General features: G+C 39.8%; 1 protein-coding gene across 1 annotated transcript; it reads left to right on the top strand.

The window, feature by feature from the left end:
- Positions 1-6,352: 6,352 nt before the first annotated feature.
- LOC142107601 (cysteine-rich motor neuron 1 protein-like) lies at positions 6,353-13,949 on the top strand. The gene is made up of 4 exons (XM_075191121.1): positions 6,353-6,732; positions 10,324-10,494; positions 12,469-12,606; positions 13,596-13,949. The coding sequence occupies exons 1-4, from the start codon at positions 6,447-6,449 to the stop codon at positions 13,835-13,837; spliced, it is 837 nt and encodes a 278-aa protein (XP_075047222.1). The 5' UTR covers positions 6,353-6,446; the 3' UTR covers positions 13,838-13,949.
- The last annotated feature ends 5,335 nt before the right edge of the window (positions 13,950-19,284 follow it).

Genomic DNA, 19,284 nt, shown 5'->3' with positions numbered 1-19,284 from the left:
AAACATATGCAAGTTATTTGTTAGTATAATATTCCGTTAAGCTAAACAATATTGTCTTTTTCATAAGATGATATAGCAATCACAGGAGAGGATGAAGTTAAAAACATGCTAAAAAATAATGAGTGTGCTCTTGTGTGTTGGCAAGTCCAGGTAAACATCCATTAATGATTGCTTGTTATTGCACAATAAATCAACTATTTCTGTAGAAAAATATTCAACTACAATGGACCCCAAGCTACCTAGATTGCTCTGTTCCTGGAATATATTTGTGTTTCATTTCATTTATTTTATGTAACAATGAGATCATAGCTGCCAACATCCTATAATTATTTCCAAGGACACATCGTCGATGTATCTCACAATACTGTCTTGGTGGACAATATCTATAATGTCTTGTTTACAGAACTTTATTATATTGCACCTTTTAATTTTAAATACTCCTGTACAATAAATAATATCGTGTAATTAACAGTAGATGGTAAAAAACGCATTGAACAGAAAAAGACGAGTTTTATTGCGCAGTTGGTCAATACTGAAAAATAGAGACATTTCCAGGGACAAATCTTAAAACATGGGACTGTCTCTGGAAATTAGGGACAATTAGTAACTATGTGAGATTTTACCTCTTTATCCCATTATGTTAGTGTTAAAGAGGGGCTAATAGCGAGGCAAATATGTTAATGACCATTTAATAGCTTAAATGTTAGACGTATGTATATAATAGTATGAATCACTTTATATGATTTGCAAGCATATCATAGTAGATGAAATGTGGGACTTGCAATAATTTCCTTCTAGCCACTAACACACAGATTCTGCTATACATTTTTACAGTATGAATAGCTAGCCATATACACTTAGATACACATAACACAACACAGGGTCAATGATACTTACATCTGGAAAGGTTGCACGTAGATGCAAAGCTTCAGTATTTCAATCACCAATAACAATCTTACACATAATATCGTTTTACTATAGTATCAGCCATAGTCTTCTAGAATATATTGTCCCCAGTATATGTATCAGCCATACTCTCGCAGTATGCAGCACATATGCCCCATTATGCAGCAATTAACCCATTTTCAGGCAATTAACCCCTTGCATAGTGTCCCATAGAAGCAATAGTGTGCCCACAGTGGTAATAATATCTATTGGTAGAAGGAAGAGTGGGGAGTGGGGGTGATGCGGAAGAGGGAGAAGGAATACTTGCATCCGTTCGTGTCCTGACTGTCCGGGTGGAAGAGAAGGCTAGGAAAGACAGTCTGGGCTTATAAAGCCCACCTGCAAGCCTACTGAACTTTATTATCATCCACATGTGTGTCATGTCGTCATGGCACATACATGGATGCGCTAGGTGTGTGTGAAAGGCTTTGAATGGAAACCAGAGGTGGGGGAGATCCTGGAGGGGGTTGCAGAGCGAAAACCCAGGGAGGAAAACCACACTGGTGAGGAGGGAAATGAGGTGAAGATGGAGGTAGTAGAGAAGGAGGTTGAGGAGGCTATGAGTATGGGGAATGCGGAGAGAGAGGATAGAGAATGTGTTTGAGGGGGTAAGGTGTAAGATGAAGAAGGGGATCGAGATAGGGAGGCGTGGGGTTAGAAATGGAATACAGAGTGGTGTGCTGTGGTGCTCAGACATGGATTTTCTATTTTGCCCCATGACAGCTTTACAATATTACATACAATGAAGTATCAGTGTATGACTTAATACAAATGCTGTCACTTTATCATTATTTCACGTGTGGTGCTCAACGTGGGTGGGAGTTGTGACAGAGAGTCAAGTTCGGGCTGCATGTGGTGAGAAACGTGTGCAACAAATGCTTCTGAGATCAAAGGTCATCAGAGCTGACAATAGTCCTGAGTTCCGAGAACAATAGAAATCAACAAAGCTGCAGACATAGATGGGTCTGTCTAACAAGTGGTGAACACTCTTTTACCACTTTGTGTTATTTATCAAGGGGTCTGGAGAAATCATAGATTTCTTCTGCATTAACCTAATTACTGGCACTTAACGCTGTCCCCATAAATACGCTTTAAAAGCGTATTTATTTATGTATTGAATGTAAAAAATAAAATATAGATTTTTTAAATCCATATTTTTATTAATGATTATACTGTGAAGAGTTGTTTACTTATTTTAAAACAAATATATTTTTTTTATGCGTGTTGATTTGATCTTAGATTGCACATACGCTTGTACGTATACTGTGGTCTGTTCTTTCTGGCTGCCTAGGGACAGTTGGGAGAGCGTATTTACACCCAGATTCTTGAGATACCTTTATAGTTGCATTCAGTCGGAAACATTCTGAAGTTCCGTGGTCTTTTTTTAAACTGTACCTTGCGTGCAATTTGCGTGATTCAGGCCCACAATTTTATTAAAGGGTTTCTTAATGTTTTTCAGCCAGCAACAGCTTTGTGACACATGGTTTAATTTTAAAATGAATAACTATTTATTAATTTTTAGCTACACGGTAACTCTTTTATATTAAAATATCACTGTGGGAAATTTAGATAACAAAATAACAATAAATGTTGATAATAATTAGTTTATTAACAGCGTTTTTATAGGTCCATCATAACCAGTAGGAATATCCTGAGACACAAAGGTGAGTAACTGATTAGAGAAGTACGAGTATAAAACCATTCTAGTTGTACTTTGTATGATGCTGTGTTCATGTCAGGATGTGTAAGGTGCTCCCACCAGTGGTTTAATAATTTGGACAGAGTCGCTCAAAGGGTAGTAAGAGCAGGAAACAGTGATTCTGGATGGCAGTTTCAAAAAACCAGCAGGGAATTGAAAATGTCATTCGGGAAATATCTTTCTGCAATAAATGACAACTGTTTGTAAACTTTAACGTATCTACTGCTAATCACAAGTGAATCCACCTGGAGCAAATGTTTCTTGTGTCCTGTAGAAGCCCTAGACTGTCAGCCTTGCAGCCCCACAGCTAATACTGCAGTCTACCAGCAACTGTGTCTAGTTTACACAGGTGATATTTTTAATAAATAGAACAATACTTATATAAATAAATAAAAAACCCAGGAAGAAATAATGTATTTAAAGTGTAAATAAAGTCTTTAGTTTGTATCATAACTAGAGATGCTCAGGCTCGGTTCCTCGAGAACCGAACACATCCGAACTTAGCAGATCAGAGTACCGAGCCGAGCCGGTACTTTTGCGTGCCCTCGGAATTAAAAACGAGGCAAAACGTCATCGTTACGTCGGATCTCGCGATTTTTGGATTCCTTTTTAAGATCCAAAATAACGGTGGGTGGGAGGAAGGGCGAACCCAAGGACAATTCCATCTTGCACCATTTTTCTTTTCTGCCACTGCTGTGTGCCAATGTGCCCTAGATGTGCTAGGAACTGCCGTGTGTTTGTGTCATTGCTCTGTCGCTTACCATCCAGCCAGGTCGCTGCAGTATTTGTCCGAAAGTGTATGAAAATAATATTGTGATCTGTGAGGTGGTCAAAATTGACTGCAAATGACTTGAAATTAGTGTTATTGAGGTTAATAATAATGTAGGAGCAAAAAAGCAGCAAAAATATGGGATTTTAGCATATTTTAGGCTATTTTTTCTAAAAAATCCAAAACCAAAACCAAAACCAACGAGGGTGGTTTTGGTTTTGCCAAACCAATACACAAAGCTAATCCAGATCCAAAACCAAAACTAAAAACTAGTTCACGGGGGTCAGTGAGCATCTCTAATCATAATGTACTTACAGCAATAAAGATATATTTTTTTTGCCAAAAGGGATTACTACTTACAATACCAGGAACTGATGCGCCAATACTTGTTTATAGTATTTGTTTGGTCTTTGCTCATGGTGTCAGACGATTGACTTTCGCATCAGTACTCTACCTGCTGTATGTGTCCCATTTACTGAGTTGCACTTTTGGACCAGTTCTCTGCCCGCTGCAATATGTCACAGTGAGGGGTTTCAGGAGACCTTCTGTAATGATTTTAGGCTAATCAGGATAATTCTGAAAATAATATGTTACTATTGTTGCTATAGCCTGATTAGGATTATCATTTAAATAAAATAGTGTTTCCCAAGCAAATCCTGTTATGCCAAGCAGCGAATAAGTCTAAAATTTATGCTTCGTGTATTATTGTCATGTTGGTGACCACTTTAATCTCCTGTAGGAATGAAAAGCAGTATCTTCAGGAAGTTGGAGGAAAGTATCCGGTGGCATGCCGTGGCGGCTGGTGTGGTTATCACAGGGCACAGCGGGAGCAAGTCTTTTCTTTCGCCCTATGTGTTCACAGATGTCAAATAGTCACGCTAATATGCATCATAAAACAGACTGCAAAAATGAAGAAGTGGGGCCTGAATCATTAAGAAGAGCAAAGCATAAACAAAAAGAGTAACTTTGCACCTTGGCAAAACCATGTTGCATTGGAGCAGTGGGGGGGGGGGGGGGGCAAGGGGATTTATCGTAGGATTTACGGCTTCAGCCGGTAAAGGCTATCACAGGCGGTAGCCATTGCTGGGGGCCTCCTGCATAGTTCTGCTGCCAGTCAGTATCACCAGGAAACATTTTTATGATAAATTACACATTAACAGATTTTCTATCGCTGCTCTATGCGGTAATGAAAAATCTAGACACCGGGGAACTCTTGATAAGTTGACCCCTATGGGTCACACGCTGCTTCTCTATGGCCGTAGCATAGAAGAAAGGGGTTGCTCCCACTGGAGTCTGTAGTCGACACACCAGCAACCACAACTGATTCGTTTACATAGGGAGAGCAGCCTTTTGCTGAACACATGTGCACCCCATGTGTATGTGCCTTGTGTGTATGTGCCCTGTGTGTGTACCCTATGCGGAAACTGACGAGAGACCTTGTTTTGAGCGTAAACTGAGCAGTGGCATCCATCCAGTCTAGGCCACCAGTAACGCAGATTTATCATTGTTGAAGTATTTAAACCAGGATAGCCAGCAATCTGTGGATTCAGGAAAGTACTTTCCAAATGCCAAACTGAACAGCATTTGTCTATGTCATACTTGCCAACTCTCCCGGAATGTCCGTGAGACTCCCGAAATTCGGGTCGGTCTCACGGACACCTGGGAGAGCAGGCAAGTCTCCCGCATCCCGCAACTGCCTAGCCTAAATGACGCGATTCGCGGTGAATTGCGTAATTTTGGCCCCACCCCCGCAACAGAACGACATTTGCTTTGCAGGCGCGGGGCCCGCCTCCTCCCACCCTCTAGTCACGCCCCTCTCCCAAAATACACTTGCCGAAAGTTGGCAAGTATGGTCTATGTACTGACTCAAGTTCACAAAACATGGAGGGCGCTGGATAGCTAAAAATAGAAAACGAGTAAATATACTTAATGAATTTATGCAATATTACAACATGGAAAACATATGTACTTTCACTCACATTATCTATTGATACAATAATCACCTTAGAACGTTGTGGACTGTTTCTTACCTCTGCAGTCCGTAACAACTGGCCAATCACAGTCATCAGCATCACTCTACGACGCGTTTTGTGGTCAAATTAATTTCTCTTCAACTGCCCACGGCCTCCTGGTGCAGGGCCCTTCATGTCTCCTCGTATGTTAGAGAACTAAACAGTGATTCATTTTTTTAAATCATCATTCTACCTCATTTTATTTTAGAACATATGATAATTTAGCATTTAAAACATATATGTATATACTGACTAGTAAAAGTTTAGTGTGCTGTCTTGAAGACTTGAAATCGGGGCCGGATTAGCTAGAAATGGCTCTGGGCATAGCAAATTGGGATATTATTCTGTACTGTAATTAAAAATAAAACACCACAGTTGTTTATATGTCTATTTTAAATGATTGAATTGTGAAATATCCTGTTGATTTGCTGCCATGGTTTACTTTAAAAAGATATCATATCTCCTATTCTTGTTAATTTGAGTCATTAAGGAAAGTAAGGCAAAAAATAAGGAGTAAGTTTTCTCTGGGACAAACCATGTTACAATGCAAGGGGTGCTAATTAGTTTATTATATTGCACATAAGTTAAATGCGGTCTGTTTTTCATGTAGCACACAAATACTTTATTTTTACACTGAAATGTAAAGTTGATCTAGGACATGCCCTATCCCAACTATAAACCTGTCCCTACATTTTAAATTTACTCCCTTCCCCCTCCAATGCAAAGTTACTCTTTTTTTATGCTTTGTTCTTCTTAATGACTCAGGCCCCACTTCTTTATTTTTGCAGTCTGCTTTATGATGCGTATTAGTGTGACTATTTGACATGTGTGAATACATGTGACTGGTGGGTTTGTCTCTTTGTACGCACCAGTTCAGTGCCCCGTAATGTTTGCTTTTCCCAACAAACACTGCAAATATAAAATGCCTTTTAATTCCAAAGTTTATTTGAAAGAAGAAGTGTAAACAGCGTAAGAGCAGAAGACGTTCCCTGTGTGCTTTTTAGCTGCTGTTTTTGTGACAATGAGATTATTTCTACTCTTGTTCGTTATTTTCCCCTGCTTAATGCCAGCACAGTCAGCCTACAACTGCACCGCCTGCGAAAAAAGAAAATGCCAGCCGCTTTTATCTCCCTGCCGTGGAAACCGAGCTATAGATCCGTGCGGGTGCTGCACGCACTGCGCCAAGCAAAACGGAGAGTTCTGTGGAGGAGCGGACTGGGAGTTTGGGTACTGTGACAGGGACTATAAATGTGCATCTGTTATTGGACAAGGGCTGGTTGAAATACCTATGGCAGGAGTATGCAAAAGTAAGTATTTATTTCCCCTACTGCAATAATGTACACCCAAAACAATGATTAAGCTGCCACACATTGGGCTGTATTTATTAAGCTGAGAAAGGCCCTATCTTCTGGGGTTTTCGGTGGAGATAGGGCATCTCCGTATCCATCTCCGGTGAAGAGATTCACCAAGTTTCTCCAGCGAAAGAATCGTTACACGCAGTGGCGGAACTACCATTGGTGCAGCAAGTGGGATGCACTGGGGCCCATGGTGATAATGGGGCCCGCTGCATGGAGAACTAGCAAGCTGAGGGCCCCAGTTACCTCCTCCCCACGTCCCTCGCTAGTTTCACCTTTGGTTATTTTCACTGCCACAATCCTCCTTTCGCTATTGCTATTTCAGGATGGCGACAACAGGAGATAGTGAATTAAAAAAATATATTCATATGTCATCTAGAACTTACTGTTTAAGCCCAACAAAGACAGACCATCTGACCAGTAGCACTGTTGTGGAAATCGGCAGACCATTGTCCTTTCCAAATAGCCATTAAATATTCCACTACCAATGACATATTATTATTATCTTTTATTTATAAGGTGCCACAAAGGATCCGCAGTGTCGTACATAGAGCTTGGGATAACAGTACAGAGTAACAATACATGGCATACAAGGTAGTACAAAACAAAGTGCAGCACAAGCAAAGAGTAATAAATATAGACAAAGAGCAATATGTATAAACAAGTACCAATTTAGCAGAGAGAAGTGCACAGGGCAAAGGGGTAAAAGTGAATTCCAATGTACACATAGGAAGGGAAGGAGAGAGTTGGGGGAGTAAATAAAGGGATGAGCCTGTGCCCAGTAGATTGGGCAACATTTACAGGTTCAGGACGAGATGGAGAGGAGGAAAGGTGGGAGCAGGATTCAAGTGACGAAATGGAGAGAAGAGGCGGAGGGTTAGGGGCAAAGGAAAACAAGAGGAGGACAGGAGGAAAGAGGGCTCTGCTCAAGGGAGCTTACAATCTAAAGGTGCGGGGGAGACTGACAGGAGATACAGAGTGGCAAGAGGTGGTGAGGGACGAGAACACTAAGGGGAGAGAGCAGGGAGCAAGAAAGAGGAGGCGAGGTATAGAAAGGTTAAAGTGAGAGAGAAGAGGGATGGGGGAGGGCAGGGTTAGGTGAAGGAAAGGTAGGCATAGCATCTACATTCTGGCCTTTCCATACTTAGGTGACCACACTGCTAAATAGCTCACCCTACTCTTAGCCTTTGTCTTCCCTCTGCACCCTAGTGATTCCTGATAGCAATTTATTTTTTGGGTGGTCAAATGCTAACATGGCTACGTTTTAAATAACAGAAGCATCACAATGCAGAGTCATTGAAACTTATGTGATAACCCCCCTGCTCTCTGATCGGCTATTATCTACTTTTAAAATGTTTCACAATCTATTATTAGGATTAGAATTCATGAACTGATTCTCTGGCCCCAAAACAATGAAATGAGTACAAACACAGAGTTTGGCAAATCTTTTACTTATCTCTACAAACAACTGCCTACTGAGAATGTTAATAAGGTATAATGTGCGTGTTTTTCTCTTTTGTGATGTCATGTTACTATTTTTGGACGCTTGTGATTGATTTCATGGGTGATTGTGGTTTTGTGCATCAGGATGGATGAAACTGTGGGGTAGGTACAAAATGTTACCCTTTCTAATGGTAGGAGATGGGCGGAATGGACGTTCCTTGCTGAATCTTGGCTAGCCTCAGTACTATGCCTGATACTGCTCCCAAAGTCTTGTGTTTTGGGAAGAGATATTCAAATGAGCTTTAAGGGGTGGGGAATGAGCATTTGGGAGGGATTCATGGTTCAGTGCATGCTCAAAAAGCCTTCCCAGCCCTGCAAAATGAATACAATTGATAAACCCTCTTAAACCAATGTTATTAAAATATTAAAATATGCCAATATGACACATGACATAAAGGCACCCTTGATACTCTCTTCATCATCATCACCATTTATTTATATAGCGCCACCGATTCCGCAGCACTGTACAGAGAACTTACTCACATCAGACCCTGCCCCATTGGGGCTTACAGTCTAAATTCCCTAACATACACACACACACACAGAGACAGACTAGGGTCAATTTTGATAGCAGCCAATTAACCTACCAGTATGTTTTTGGAGTGTGGGAGGAAACCAGAGCACCCGGAGGAAACCCACGCAAAGACAGGGAGAACATACAAACTCCACTCTCTTACTGAAGACAGAGCTGAATAATAACAGATACTAATAATTGCATCCAACATGCTAAACAAGAGAAGTGGCATTTTGATATAGACTATCCCTAAAGACAGTGGTGTATCCAGAACGGGTGCAAGTTGTGCAGTGCACACGGGCCCATGAGTTAAGGGGGCCCGCACCTGCATCTTGTCTTATAGGCTCACCTTGCACCCACAGTTGTACTGTAATGTGGGAGGGGGGATCCAGGGCACAGGGTGCAGAGCCATACAAGACAAGGGCCTGATCTGATAGTCCTCCCTGTAGGTCTGTCCGTTCATTTCATAACTCCCCCTGCTGTTCCTCTCCTCTTGTTCCTCTCTGCTCTTACCTCTACCCCTCCCCTTCTCACTTTACTCCCCCTGCATGTGTTCCAGCCTTGCCCCTCCACTCTTCAGCACATGTGAGCTGTGCTGGATCCCCACATTAAGAGACCCTGCAGGAAGCAAATGGAGGCGTATGTCTCCCACAGAAATTGACTACCAAGCAGCCTAGCTGCTAAGTGTGCGTGTGGGGTGGGTAGGGTATTAATGTAATGTAGTGTGGTCTATTAACCTAATATTGTGTGGCTATTGGGATAGTGGGAGGCTATTAATGTAACATGATGGCAATAATGTAATGTAGTGGGAGGTATTAATGTAATCATGCTGCTGGTGGGGATATTTATGCAGTTTAATCTAGCGGGACTTGGTGCCCCATATGCACATAATACATTTTATTTCATCACTCGTTCTCTGTTCATTTAATGGGTAAGAACACTGGAAACTAGTTCATTTTACTGGTATGTCCCACATAAAATTACATTTTCATGTGACTCTTTCACCCAGCTTATCTGTTTCTCTCCCTTCTATTCCTGCCTCTGATCTCTCCTTAACACTTTATTCCCCTCTTGTTCCACCTTTCCTCACTTTCCCAGCCAAAGACTTTCATTATTACCCTCACAATTCCAAACACTGTTCTACAGAGAACTGACCAACCAATAGTGTGAATTTCAACCAATGAAATGAAGGCGAGATCACCTAATGAACTACAAAATTTCAACCAGTAAAAAAATTCTAATGAAACCACTGACCATGAGCCCTACACTTTCCTTGTTGAGTTATACGTGGTACCATACACAGAGGTGTCTGCCTTTGATAGTTGGGCAACTGCGAACACTTTCACGGTGAATTTTTGGGGAGGAAATGCCGAATAATGACTCACAAATGATCCATGATGTTGCCACACTTCCACACGTATAGAGCTAGTCCTTTACGATTAGTGGCAATGCCTTGTCTTTAAATAATATGTTTGTATAAAAACTAAAACAGGTAAAAAAAGTAATGTTATATCTTTTGTTTACAGGTTTACCAGGCTATGGTAGAGCTGAATATTTTGAAGACGATGATGAGAACTGCCCCAAGCAAAATGGATGTTATAGAGCCATGGGACACTGTGACTGTATAACTAAACACACCTGCATTCTAGATTTCTTCCAGTATTCCGCCCTATATTGCGACCCCCGCTTTGATGACCGTAGGTTTATAAGCACATTTATGTGTTTTTAGGCTTCCAATATTTGTTTTTATGTATATACTTTTAAAGTTTGTCTGTTGTCTATACTCGGTGGAAGCAGCCAAGTCGTAGGTTGACCCAGTATCCGCAACAATACAATCTCCAGTATCCGCAACAATACAATCTCCAGTATCCGCAACAATACAACCTCCAGTATCCGCAACAATACAACCTATCAGCTCACATGAAACTGGTGATGTCACCATTGTGAGGGTATCTTATACCTCAATGGTTCCTAGTGGATTAGAAGACTGTATTCTCATTAATATCGGTGCAGCGCACAAGATGGCTGCCTCCGCTATGTGTAGAGATGGGTACACCGCAAATAGCATGCCTTCTGCTCAATTTATAATTGTAGGTTAGGTGTAAATATTGTTTTACTACTGTACATAAATCAAAACCTTCAATGAGTGGTATAGGTCACAACTGTTCCCTTTTATAATGCAATCACAAAACATGATTAATGCCATGACCCCACATCATATGGTGAAGGGTATGTCCAAGTTTACTATAAATACTATCCTACTAACCCCAGCTATCTCCATGCATTGCCTTGGTATACATCATTTTAGCTAGATTGTGTGGGTCACGGGTGCATTTACTTTTTGAGACACTGGGGCTTATTCAATTACCCACCCTATGGGAGGCGTTCCGGAGGCACTTTGCGCTAAATTGAATAGGTCCATTTATGACTACGAATGCATATTGTGCTGAAGGTATTCTTGGCAGTATAGTTTTTGCATACATATCAACTCTCCCGGAATTTATCGGGAGACTTTCAAATTCCATGGAGGTCTCCCAGGCTCCTGGGAGAGCAGGCAGTTCTCCTGTATCCTGCCCACTTCCAAGTGAAGTGGGCGAGATAGAGGCCTCCATGATATGATAAGTAGTAAGTCGCTCTATGTAGGAGATAGATAGATAGATATGAGATAGATGGATAGATATGAGATATATAGATAGATATGAGATAGATAGATAGATATATATATAGATACAGGGGCGGATCTAGAAAAATGCTGTACCCGGGGCGATTTAGGGGGGGGGGAGGATTTAGGCCCCGCCCCTTTCTAACATCTTAGGCTGCCGACGGCTGCATACTATGTGCAGGTCCGTCCAGCCGTGACAGGCAGGGACAGTGTGCTGCCCGGCTGCTCTGATTGTGTTTTACACACAGTCAGAGCAGCCGGGCAGCACACTGTCCCTGCCTGTCACGGCTGGACGGACCTGCACATACTGTGCAGCCGTCGGCAGCAAGCGTCTGCTAGGGGGGGCGATCGCCCCCCCCCCCCCCCCCCCCCTGGATCCGCCACTGGATAGATATAGATAGAAAGATATGAGATAGATGGATAGATATGAGATATATGAAATATATATGAGATAGATAGATATGAGATAGATATGAGATAGATAGATAGATATGAGATAGATAGATATGAGATATATGAAATATATATGAGATAGATAGATAGATATGCGATAGATATCAGATAGATAGATATGTGATAGATAAATAGATAGATATGAGATAGATAGATGAGATATATATGAGATAGATAGATAGATAGATAGATATGCGATAGATAGATATCAGATAGATAGATGAGATATATATGAGATAGATAAATATGAGATAGATAGATGAGATATATATGAGATAGATAAATATGAGATAGATATGAGATAGATAGATAGATATGAGATAGATAGATGAGATATATATGAGATAGATAAATATGAGATAGATATGAGATAGATAGATAGAAATGAGATAGATAGATATGTGATAGATAAATAGATAGATATGCGATAGATAAATAGATAGATAATTAGAATAGATAGATTCAACATGAACAAATAATTACCTCTACATAACTATTATTCTATTTGAGTATATAACTATACTAATCATGTTTTTTTCCCCTCTTGTTTTTGAAGCCTCTTATGACGGTCTCTTCGAGTATCCTTGTACCCGCAGTGGTTGCGACATTGTGGATAAGGAATGTGTTTGTTCAAGTGGAGGATGCGATCGTACTTATGAGTTCAGTGATGGGAATAAATGTTACCAAGCTCTAAGTATGACTTTTGTTCTTATAATGTTTTCTGTGATGTTTCCTGCTAAGTGCTGTATAATTGTTATGGAGAAGGGCCCAGTTCCTCTCTGCCCTTGGAGCCATAAGGCCCTTTAGGGGGTAAGGGTCTTCAGGACCCCCTCAGCTGTAGAAGGGGGGTCCCATCACTCCCCAGGCACCAGAGCCATAAGGCCCGTTAGAGGGCAAGGGTCTTCAGGCCCACCTCCACTGCAAGACTTGGGCGAGCCCCGTTTCTCTGAGGTCACTGGAGTCTTCAGCCCCCACGTAAGAGGGGACTTCCAATGTCATGGGGAGAATAGTAACACATAAGGGTCTGACCGTCCTCCCCCAACCTTGTGAAATAGACAACAACGAAAAATGTGAAAAGTACTATGTGTAGAAAAAATAAATAGTGCTTATCCTGTCCAAAAGAATAGGGCAAAAGAAAAATAATGCCGTCTTAAAAATTCAAAGAGTATGGTGCAAATTTACTTTATTTGGTGCACATGTTACATTTTTAGACACCCCTCGTTCAAGCGGCAAAGGAGGAGTACTGAGCTGGCTCCAGGCATCTAGCCCATTGGCCAGAGAAATAAGGTAGTCCGCTCATCATGATAGACTAGGCCACTCACCATACGAACAGATGCTGCACTTAGCCAAAACGCAGAGTTGCTCTGTAATTCTACTAAAAATGTATGGGAGAAACAAATTTAGCAAACAAGAAAATAGTTTTGTTCCAACAAAAAAATGTAATTGCCACTATAGCTTGGGGGGCAGAGAGATGAAAACTTCACGACAAAAGCCACTTTCTGCTTTTAAGACAGTAGGAAACTCCAGTGTGTAATTATATATAATGCCCTGGTCTTTTGAGGACCTAATAATGCATAAACATTATGTATATATAATATCTATTGTTAGAAATGTAGTTTTGTACACATACCATAATTTAGTAACAGGCCCAGTGCGGTAATTGTGCCTATTCTGTCCTTACAGAGGAGCGGTTATGCACCAATGTGACTTGTCCGAAGCCAGAAGCCCTTCAGTGCCCTCCTGATTCCGTGGCCATTGTACCCCATACACCCCATGGAGCGTGCTGTCCCACTGTACCCACTTCATGCACCTGCAATTTTGAAGTATGCAATAATGACTGTCCAAAGATAAAAAGAAAGATTCTGGTTTGGAAAACAGATGGCGTTCCTGGGAGATGCTGCGACAGATTTCTGTGTTTGCTGTAAATAAAGGCAGCGAAAGATTAGTGCTAGTTTTACCCGCCTGTCCTGATTTAAACTTTAAATGGGGTCTGCGGTTTCTGGTAACATAAATAATGTAAATAGTCCCTTGTTGAAATTGTATGTGCTTGCCTGAAATCAAGATAAATCATATCAGATTCCACCTTGCAACCATCAAAATTCAAGTGAAAAACAAATAGACAATTTTTGGGAACAACAAGTGAAAATACAAATCCTACAATACCCTGGTTGCCCCTCAGTAGTGATTCACAATACAACCATTTAAAATCGGAGGGCGGATGTACCACGACCATAAAGTCTGGGTGACTTTTGCAGTTGAAATCTACAATGTGATACCGCCACATCATGGAGTCACATATTGATAATTCAATTAACATTCCAATAATGCCACATTCTAAAAGGCGGAGCCAATGATTATTTTACTGCAAGATAATTAACTTGCTGCTTTTGTCACTATTTTTGGCAGGGTCTTCCTGGGACTAAAACCATATATAAAAGTTCACTAACATACATATATGTAGGTGCCTAAGGTTGATCAGCCTAATAATGTCACCGATGGCTCTCTCACTCGTTGGGTAATCCATCATGGTCTTTATATATTGGTTCAACCCTGTCCTAGTAATTGGGGAATACTACAGAGAGTGCAGGGGCTGACCGAGGATGAACAACTCCTTATAACAAATTTGGGAGCCCAGACCAACCCACTAATAGGCTCAGATGTACCAGCCCCTCTGGGAAACGCCAGAAGGCCAGTCCAGGGTTGGTTCTCACCTTTCTGTTTGGGGTAGACTTATCAAACCTTCTAAAAAAACAACAACATGGAGTTGTTGCCCATAGCAACCAATCAGATTCTAGCTACCATTCTATAGTACATTCTAGAAAATGATAGCTAGAATCTGATTAGTTGCCAAGGGGAACAACTTCACTTTACCTTTTTAGAAGGTTTGATAAATCTACTGCTTTGTCTACAATTATCACTTACACTTGTTTTTTGTACTATTTTGCTATGCATATCATTTGTGTGATAGTTTGTGTTGTAATTGCAACAACAAAAAATTCAAAATAATCAATAAAATCTCAGGTAAAACACATGTGACTGATCTACTTTTGCCTCCTTGTTTGTATTCGCCAGTTCAGTCACCTTTAATATTTACTCTACATTCTACAACACACAGTGCAAATATAAAAGGACATTTTTTTTGTCCAACAGTTCAGTTTGGAAGTAAATGAGAAATGGCAAAATACCAGAAAACATTCCTTACAACTGCAGCCTATGGCAGGAGTATGTAAACAATAATGATGTAATATATAATGTCCAACATAGACTTTGCAAGAAGGACACTTACAGTGATTACTTAGTGAAAAGAATAGGCGGCCGCGGCTTGATACCTCAGCAACACCATCAATCTAAGTAGTATGAGTTGGGAGGAGTCGATACAAAATCAGCCAATCAAAAGCAGCTAGATAGTACTGCGGATCATTGTTATAGGTAGGACTTTTTCAATCACTATGATGTCAAAAATCATAAGCGAGTTTCTGTTTTCAGGCATGCAAGCATAGCTGCAACATTCTAACAAGTATATGATTAACAATGAATGCATTTACACAGTCTTATATAGCTTTCTTGTTACTGAGCAGATTTTAGTTACACACCCTGTCCTGGGACTCCTCCCATACACAGTGTTTGACCATGTCTGGTTTCTCTTGTACCCTGGTACAACCAGCTACAGGAAAGTGTCTTATCTCTGATTTTTTCAGTATACTTCAAATTATCTCAAATTATTATTTTTCATTTAAAACACAAACTTGAACAATGTAGTCTACAACAGTCTCAGTAAAAGTATGTAGAATATGTGATGACCTATTCATATAATTATTAAAACAATGTGATTTGTGTTAGCTATACAAAAAGTAAAATCATTGTTAAAGGTATAAAGGTCTGAAATTGAAATGTTATTTTGGTCAACCTAGAAAACAAATCTCCCAAATTTGTATTGTCATGGCCTTTAATGCTGACTCATATTAACATCGAGATGTCAAATCAGGAACAAATCTTTCGAATGTGTACTCAACGTTGGCTTCTGAAAAATGACTTTAGTCCTGAAGCAGTGTCGGAACAGCAAGCATAGAGTTCTTTTGCTCTGTATCTGTCAGGTTCTATTAATGGAATAAAGTAGAACATTGACTGGGACACTGGTGATATTTTTCTTACCCATTTTGGTATTTGTGAATAAGCCCTGAAGTCACGTTACTAACAAATAAATTTCACCATCCATAAAAAAAAAAAAAATTGAATGAATTTCTAACATGATCTTTAAAAAAGTTCCAACAAATTAGGGATAATTATGTCTACTGTGCATTTCTCGGTTGTGACAAATTGCATTGTGTTTAACAGGGCAGAAGAAGTAAAGTCTTATCTATCATATATATACTGTAGTTAAGAACGCAATGTTTCTAAACAGATTCCCCAAGGTGCACCTGTTAACCGCTCCTGAGGAGGTATCAATCCTAATAAACATTAATTCATCTTTAAAAATGGCTGCCTTCACACAGGCCTCAATTAGGCCACTTGTCACGAGTGAATTAATAAACTGCAATCTGATTGGTTCACAAAATAGCTGCGTTTACAAGTGACACAGTGACGTCACTAACACTTGTGAGTACAAGAATACATTTTATTACTTGTGTGCTAGTAGGTGCACCCCACCGCTGGAGGCAGTGTGGAGACAGAACCACAATAAACAAATAGATGGCTGTTCTTGAATAACCAGGGTTGGGATAATAGCAATTGTAAGTGGTTTGCACTTCTGCCTCACAGCGCTGGGGTCAGGAGTTCAATTCCCGACCATGGCCTTATCTGTGTGGAATTTGTATGTTCTCCCTGTGTTTGCCTGGGTTTCCTCCGGGTGCTCCGGTTTCCTCCCACACTCCAAAAATATACTGGTAGGTTAATTGGCTGCTATTAAAAATTGACCCAGTCTCTCTCTCCCTCTCTCTGTCTGTGTGCATGTTAGGGAATTTAGACTGTAAGCTCCAATGGGGCAGGGACTGATGTGAGAGTTCTCTGTACAGCGCTGTGGAACCTGTGGCGCTATATAAATAAATGGTGATGATGATGATCCCAAGTCAGTACATAGGCAAGTAAATGGTTACAAAAAAAACAAAATTCCAAGATAAATGTACTTGCGTGGCCTAGAGGATAAGCCGGATCTGTACACAAGTTCCGTGGCCAGGTTTTTGTTCATGTGGATGTCGGGCTGAAGAAAGAGTTATTAGCATTGGATTATTAGTATAGAAGTGACAAATAATGGATGTTTCGTAATGTAAACATTATCTGCTTTCTGGTAGTAGCACCATTTGCCCTGTATAGATGGAAATGAAGGGACATTCTATTATTTTACAATAATCTATACTTCATTAGTTTGAAATATCTGTTCTTACTTTTACACTTTAAATGATGTTTTCCATATTCACAAGTTGCTAGGAGGATGTTCCGTATTCTTCAGCTTCATCAATGACAGCGTTGGTCCTAGAATCACTGAAAGGACAGGTCTCCATGGGTTATCGAAGCATAATCACATTAATGTTCTATCAGTAGATTCATCAATAAATGGTGATGATGATCATGAACATTGGTTCTGGAAACAGAAGGTTGACCTAAGGTGCTGAAGGTTCCACTGAAGTAATTTTTGGGTTGTCAGAAGTCCTCCTCAGAGACTTCATTCCTGGTAGCACATACTGGGGGGTTGTTTAGTAACATTTGCACAAACCAATAACATATTTGCTTTCATTTTCTAACTCACACTAGACAAATAAAAGCTCATTGTTGATTGGTTCTTCTATTTTAAAGCAAATTTGCATATAAACCCTTTTGAGTTCATCTAATTTTGAGGGAGGGATTACCTGTAGTCTTTTCAGTGGCTTATATGTTAAATTAAAGTAGCACATTACAATGGATTTCGGAGATACGGCCTTTAAAAAGGTGTAGCTTAGCAACGTCAAATCTGTCATCTATTTTTAATGATAGGTTGGTCACTGGATGGCACAGTTTCATTGTTCTCTATTAATAATATTAGCCAATATATGGATGTCACAATAAAGATTCTCTTTAGAGTTGAGAGAAAGAGCCTCAAAATTTAGCGTGAACCGAAATTCATGGTGGAACAACCTATTGCGCAGGGGTGAAAAGCATTGGTTATACAATATACATGTTCCACTGTTGCCTTGCCATTTTGCAGCATTGTAAATTCATATTTTGGTGAATTAATAGGTCTAGCTCAGTTCATCCTGCTGTGCAGCGATGTTGGAGTAGGACTTGCCGAATTCCGCTGGCGAAACGCGCGTCATTTAACTACCAAATGCAGAAGAAGAATATTTTTGCGGAAAAGTTCACTGTTCATGTTTAACTAAACTGCTATAAAAATAATAAATGTATATATAGTTTACGGTTTTGTATTAAAGTGTACCACCAAATAAAATTTTATATTTTCAAGACTTCCCTTTCCCCAAACAAGCAGAAGTGTGAGGATCTATGCCAGGTACCCCACGCAGTTTGAGAGAACTCACCCTTCTGCAAAAGTAAAAGAAACATACTATCTGCACAGAAAAAGATTCTTACCCTGTATATAATTAAGTGTAAATTTATATATATTACTCTTCATGTTGCAGAGTGTGCTCTGTGGAATATATTGTTATTATGTAAATGAAAAGAAACAAAACAAGAAAAATGATCCAATATAGAAGAAAGAAAGAAATTGTAACAATATTAAAATATAATATTTATTACTCCACATACTAAAAATGAATAATCCTTTAGTATGTGTTCCCTTGTGAAATCTAAAGGAAAATTATAGCCTGATTAGTTAGAAATTGTGAACAGAAGAGAATAAAAACCATTAATTATATAAAACTCATCTATTTCCGATTTGCTTACTTTATCCAGAGCTACGGAATTCTTATAAATATATAATATCATCTAAATTGGTTCCTTTATCCTGGTAATAATCTAATGCTGTGTCATATAGTATATATTCTATAGCAAATGATGTAAAAATTAACCTTATAATGTTAACTATTCACACATATTGCAGCTCAAACAACATCTCAAAAGTGTACATGATTCAGAGAACATGGTGTATTAATAATAACAGACCCGAAAATGCAAATGTATTTGTAAGTGACTGTAAAATGTACCAAAAATTGGCATAATAAAGGACATCAAACTTTCTAAATAGAATCAGTATATCCTTAAGTACATTTTGAGCCAACATATATCAAATAGTATCAATGATCATAGTAATGCACAGGATTATAAGAATGCATTATCATTTTTTTATAAGGCGCCACAGATTCCGTGGCGCCGGGTAGAGAAGCAAGTCACACATAGATAAGGTAATGAAAAAGACATGAGAGGACATACGAGGGAGTCAGAC

The sequence above is a fragment of the Mixophyes fleayi genome, chromosome 11 (genome assembly GCF_038048845.1).
Source record: "Mixophyes fleayi isolate aMixFle1 chromosome 11, aMixFle1.hap1, whole genome shotgun sequence".
Lineage (NCBI taxonomy): Eukaryota > Metazoa > Chordata > Amphibia > Anura > Limnodynastidae > Mixophyes > Mixophyes fleayi.
The sequence above is the reverse complement of the archived record's forward strand: the minus strand, read 5'-3'. Positions and strand labels throughout refer to the sequence as shown.